This window comes from Lynx canadensis, chromosome A1 (assembly GCF_007474595.2).
Source record: "Lynx canadensis isolate LIC74 chromosome A1, mLynCan4.pri.v2, whole genome shotgun sequence".
Taxonomy (NCBI): domain Eukaryota; kingdom Metazoa; phylum Chordata; class Mammalia; order Carnivora; family Felidae; genus Lynx; species Lynx canadensis.
The window spans coordinates 149,755,430-149,761,141 of NC_044303.2; the positions used below are offsets into that span (position 1 = coordinate 149,755,430).

General features: G+C 40.8%; 1 protein-coding gene and 1 non-coding gene across 2 annotated transcripts; both read left to right on the plus strand.

Annotated features, from left to right (window-relative positions):
- The first annotated feature begins 2,735 nt into the window (after window positions 1-2,735).
- LOC115520138 (cytochrome c oxidase subunit 7C, mitochondrial) lies at window positions 2,736-5,171 on the plus strand. Its single transcript, XM_030324202.1, has 3 exons — window positions 2,736-2,944; window positions 3,932-4,075; window positions 4,875-5,171. Exons 1-2 carry the CDS (start codon window positions 2,870-2,872, stop codon window positions 4,046-4,048), a joined length of 192 nt encoding a protein of 63 aa, XP_030180062.1. The 5' UTR covers window positions 2,736-2,869; the 3' UTR covers window positions 4,049-4,075; window positions 4,875-5,171.
- Window positions 4,712-4,774, plus strand: LOC115526860. The gene has a single exon (XR_003972791.1). It is a non-coding gene; the product is annotated as a small nucleolar RNA Z39 (small nucleolar RNA).
- Window positions 5,172-5,712: the final 541 nt, after the last annotated feature.

A 5,712-nucleotide genomic window follows, 5' to 3' on the forward strand; every position in this document is an offset into this window, starting at 1 on the left:
GTCTGTCCTGGTAATTCACTATTGCTTAACAAACTATTTAAATTTAAATTTAACTTAACAAATTTAAATTTTTCTAATATTTATTTATTTTGAGAGTGAGAGAGAGAGCACGCACACACGCATGAGCAGGGGAAAGGCAGCGAGAGATGGGGAGAGAGAGAGAAGCCCAAGCAGACTCTGCACTGTCAGCACAGAGCCTGACATGGGGCTCAATCCCACAAATGGTGAGATCATGACCTGAGCCAAAATCAAGAGTCAGAAGTTTACCTGACTGAGCCACCCAGGTACCTCCAAACTATCACAAATTTAATGGCTTGGAAGAACAATCATTTTATTTTATCTCACAAATTTGTAGATCAGCATTTTGGTCAGAGCTCTACTGGGCAACTCTTCCTCAAATCGCATTGACCGGGGACACTCACTGATGATATTCAGCAGGCAGCTCGACTGAGCTGGAGGATCCAGGATAACTCACTCCCATGCCTGACACCTGAGCTGACCCCTTTTACCTACTTTTGGTCGACTTCTGGGGACTCTCCAGGAGGCCTCTCCATAAAAGTAGTCAAACTTCTTACATGAATGTTCAGAGTTCCCAGGGCAAGTGTTCCAAAAGACAGGAAAGGACACTGTCAACATCATAAGACCTGGGCAGGACACTGGTACAGTGTCACTTATAACAAATTCTCTTAGTCAAAATAGCCAGAGTCCACCCAGATTTGGGATGAGAAGGCAGGCTCTATATCTTGATGAAAGGATTTGCAGCTATCTTTATTTTGGCACAGGGCCCATGAGGAGGCTGACAGTTCTGAGGCCATTTGCTAGAATCTATCCTGGAGTTCCCTTTGGAGTTAGACGAAAGCCAGATATGCAGGGGAGACTCAAACAGTGCGAATTAGAACTAACAGTGAACCAAATATACAGGGGATATTACATTCATTAGACTGAAAGGGACAATTCATTAATACTAAATGTGAAAACATTTCCCAATTATAGTCAGATAAGAATCCTTTAGTATATAAAAGCCCTGAATGGGACATTTAAAAAATTTTAATGTCTTACATCCTCTATTAGGAGGAGAACACCAGTTATAATGCATTACATGTGTCTCTACTTAATCAGAAGTTACTTGTAGAAATAAACTTATTAGTTTTTTAAAGTGAGGTTTTTTTTGCGGGGGCAGGGGCGGTTGGAGATGGGAAAGCATCACTTTTCTCTTACAGAAGATAAGTAAAGTATATGTTAATGTATATATTTTATACCCAGTTTTCTTTTTTTTTTTTTCAACGTTTATTTATTTTGGGGACAGAGAGAGACAGACCATGAACGGGGGAGGGGCAAAGAGAGAGGGAGACACAGAATCAGAAACAGGCTCCAGGCTCTGAGCCATCAGCCCAGAGCCCAACGCGGGGCTCGAACTCACAGACCGCGAGATCGTGACCTGGCTGAAGTCGGACGCTTAACCGACTGCGCCACCCAGGTGCCCCTATACCCAGTTTTCAAAGCAAGACTTTATTTACTGCTGCTGTATTAATGAGCCATCTAGGGCAATATATGCTCTCCCACAGATGAATAACATAAAACTTAGGTTAGCAGGGCTCTTCACAATTTAACCTAATACCACTTTCCCAGCCTTATATATCACTTCCCAATCCCACTAGTCAAAGACCACCAGAAACACACTTACAATTGAACAAGCTGGGTTATTACTCACTGCATCAAGGGAAACCAAATACCATGAAGAGCTATGGGCATCTCGGTAAGAAGATGTCAAGACTTAACAAGATTTGGGCTTGTTTTCTGTGACTATGTCTATCTTACCAAGTCTCACTTAGCAAAAAGAAAGACTAATCCAAGGTTAAGGTGGTAATTGGTGAAGAGACAGAACTCATCATGTTAGACTGGATATGGTGATGTTTGGTCATTTTTGTTACTTGGACAATGTTATGTTTTGTCTATGTTCAGATATGAAAATGGAGTGATCTTACTCTTTCCTTGATCCATCACTGACACAGAGTAACTTCGTCTGATGCTGATGTTCTGTGAAATTGTTTATGTTCAGCAGAACACCAATCCTCAGGCCAGGCTAACTCCAGATATAAGAAGCTGCTTTTCTCTTTCACTCTCTGAACATGCCATACATCGGCCTTGAGTTTGCTCTGCCCTGTCTCTAATTCTGTTCTATTTAATAACCTATATTTTTCAGGAATCCTTCCCTTAGCAATTCATCTCAATTTTCTCTCCGATATATTTTGTACTACATAGTGTTTGGTTACTTCAGTTAATGCTTTGTTTCCTCGTATAAGATCACGGTATACACCTCTCTCAGCGCTGGCAGAGTACTGCAAGTCACAGGCTCCTGGCATTAAAAGAAAACAAACAAAAAATCCCCAAAAAACAAGAAGTAAAGGTTTATTTTTGTGTTCCATAAACTCGGTGAGACTGCGTCACTCAATTCAGTACAACTGTTCTGGAATCCGGCCCCCAAAATCCTAATCAGAACTCGACAAGAAATCAGGTTTGACTAAATTGCACGTAGAAACCCCCTGGGCTCTTACCCTCCCGGCCTCCCGAACACACACAGCCAGTACCTCTACCCGACCCCCACAAGCAATCCGGCTCTCGCGTCGGACTATGTTTCCCATAGTCCTTCAGAGCCGACAAGGCGATGCCGCGTTCTGAACTACAATTCCCACAATCCTCAGACCCCACCATCTTGTCTCATTTTCTGTGGCCGCTCCCCATTTCCCATCTTCCCTTCCGGGTCTTACACACCGGAGAACAAGGTCGTGAAAAGAAGAGGACTTGGTTTGGTACTGTCGTTTCTATCGTCTAGGGGCTCTGCGCTTTTCGCAGAACTTCCAACAGCGCTATGTTGGGACAGAGCATCCGGAGGTTCACAACCTCTGTGGTCCGTAGAAGCCACTATGAGGAGGGCCCAGGGAAGGTTAGTGTGTTAGGGGCCCCGTTTCGTTGGGGGAGGGGGCACTTAGCTGCGATTTGCTGAACTCCAAGGCCTCCCAAGGACCGTGGAGAGGGAGACGGTAAGCAGGAGAGGTGAGCTGGGACGTCGGGTAGCGTTCCACTTCCCCCAGGAACCAGGGGCAAAGCGCAGGACCCCGGTTGCACGCCGTCGGCGGGTAAAGGAAAGAATAGGAAGAGCCTTAGGCCCCACTTGGCCCTAGCGCTCCCCTCCGCGCCCTCCGAGATCTGGAGGGTCCCTGAGGCCAATGCTGCAAATATTTGTGGCTTAAAGCCGAACTAGAGGTCACCGGACTCGGAGTGAAGGTCGTCGGAAACAAAGGAGGATGTGAGGGCCTGTGGTTGTGGGTCGAGTCTAAGCTAGTTAACTAAATTAGAAGTATTAAATCTCTTTAGTTGAAGTTGGGTTTAGCGTCAAGTATCAATAGCTGGAGTCGAGTAGTTAGCAGTAACAACCTCCAGTGATCGAGGCCTAGTAGGAAAGGGCGGAAGAAGGGTTTTCGATGGTGGCGCCGCTTGGTTATGAAAAAGTCAATCTTCGTAATTCAGTTAACTTTGCCGTGTGCCTTTACAAGGTGACTAGTTTCTAACAAATAGCAAACCAGAACAGTGCATTCTTTTTCTAAAACAGGCCCCCTGAAGAATAAGTTTTTTGGCTTTTCTAAAGTAAAAGGGAAAACTTAACCAGTGTGATACACCGGAGTTACTAAGACCACTGCCTGTGCTCAGTAAAGCCAGTGCTTTTTTTTTTTTTTTTTTAAACCTTACAGTGTTGTCCTACATGAAGGTCATAGGATGTAAAACATAATGTTTGAAATACGATATGATATATGGCATACATAACCTGATTATGTAAAAACAAATACCTAGCATCCCCTGTGTACTTCTGTAATCTATAAAATCAGATGATTCAGTTTCATTTTTGTTGGTTGTTCTCTTTTTTCCCCAACAGAATTTGCCATTTTCAGTGGAAAACAAGTGGCGGTTACTTGTTATGATGACTATGTACTTTGGATCTGGATTTGCTGCACCTTTTTTTATAGTAAGACACCAGCTGCTTAAGAAATAAGGATGTTTTAATTAATCCATTAAACAGGTAATTAATGGATTTCTAATCTTAAAACATTGTTTTTCCTTATATTTTTTCCTCCCCCCCCCCCCATCACACCCACACAGTGTGTAGGGCTGATTTCTGAAGTTAGTGTAGATGTGGCCTTGGTGGAGACACTTTGGTGAACCAATAAACAAACGTTTCTTTGCCTGAAAGCCAGTGTATATTGGATACTACTGTTTGTCAGGCACACTTTACATTAATGTCGTCTAGTTACACCTAGCAAGCCTGTGAGGTTGGGTGACTTCACCTGGCTAAGACACAAAGATGTTAAGTTGCCTCATATCCATTAACTGGTGATAGTGAACCAGGATTTTTAGCCAGTCTTGTTTCAGTTCACACACTTAACCAGGTAGAGTTCTGATAGACTAATTAACGTTAGGGCAACATATGTTTGTGCATACCCCAATCAGTCTTATGTGCTAGAATATTAACAGATTCTTTGCGTGAGAAGAAAAGATTTATTTAGCATAATCAGAATTTGCCTCAGCAACATTTTGGGAAGATCTATGGAATGATTGGAATAAATTCCAAAACTATCCTTTGGAAAGAAAAAACTCTATTCTTCATAATATACAAGGGAAGTTCTTTATCCAAGTGATGCATAATGGAAAGATTTTGGTGCATATGATGAAGCAAATCAGTATGAATAAAGTCATGATACTGTAAACGCTTTCTGATGTACCAAACTGATGGACAGACAATATGTGTATGAAAGTACATGGTTTCTGTTTTAATAGGTGAGACATTTTAAATACCAATATGTATATTTTTTTATTTGCAGGTGTGAAAAGGAGCATTTTAAGAGGTGCAGTCTCTTTGAAAAATGGATCAAACTCTTGAATTCAACATACTCAATATGTTTGTAAATAAACTTATGGCATGAATCCTTAATGCCTCTTCTCTGAAACCTGGAATGTAATAATTGTGCTGACTTTTTATTTAGGAAATGTTCTAGTATTTTTTGTTCAAAATATGTGTAAATTTAGCCTATTTCTTGGTTTTAAATTTTGAGATTTAATTTTTGATTACTAGGTCAGGACCTTGTTGGTAATTTATGTTATATAAAATGCAAACTTGACTTTGTTGTCCCAGAATAATTTTTTTTAATTGAAAAAGAGGAAGAAGTGTACATTTAGTCTTTACTTGAAGCAGTAAAGTTGTTTTTCTTCATGAGTGACAATTAATCATGAGGAAAACCAATAGTGAGTGTATAGAGTGAAGTCCAAGAGCTTTTTTCCCTCCAGGCTTGTGATCTAAAACTAAATTTTTTGCCTTGATAAATTTGCTATTGACCAATACTAGTTTTGTTTAGACTGAATAAAAGTAGAATATTTGAAATGAAATGTAATAGCATGCAAGATAAAACATAGAAATACTCCCAAGTTTATTCTTGAACTTTAGTAGACATGGACTAAAAGATGCCTCTGAAGAGTAATTGTATCCGTGAATCAAATTTATGTTATGGATGGTAAAATGCTGTTAGCTACTTAAAATATAATGACGTAGTTCCTAAGAGCTTTGAACTGGGGCAGGAAAAAGGTAGTTGCTGAATGTTTTAATCCTAGTTTGGTCACTTTTGGAATACCACTTGTATTAGAATGCCATAAAATAGAGGTTGT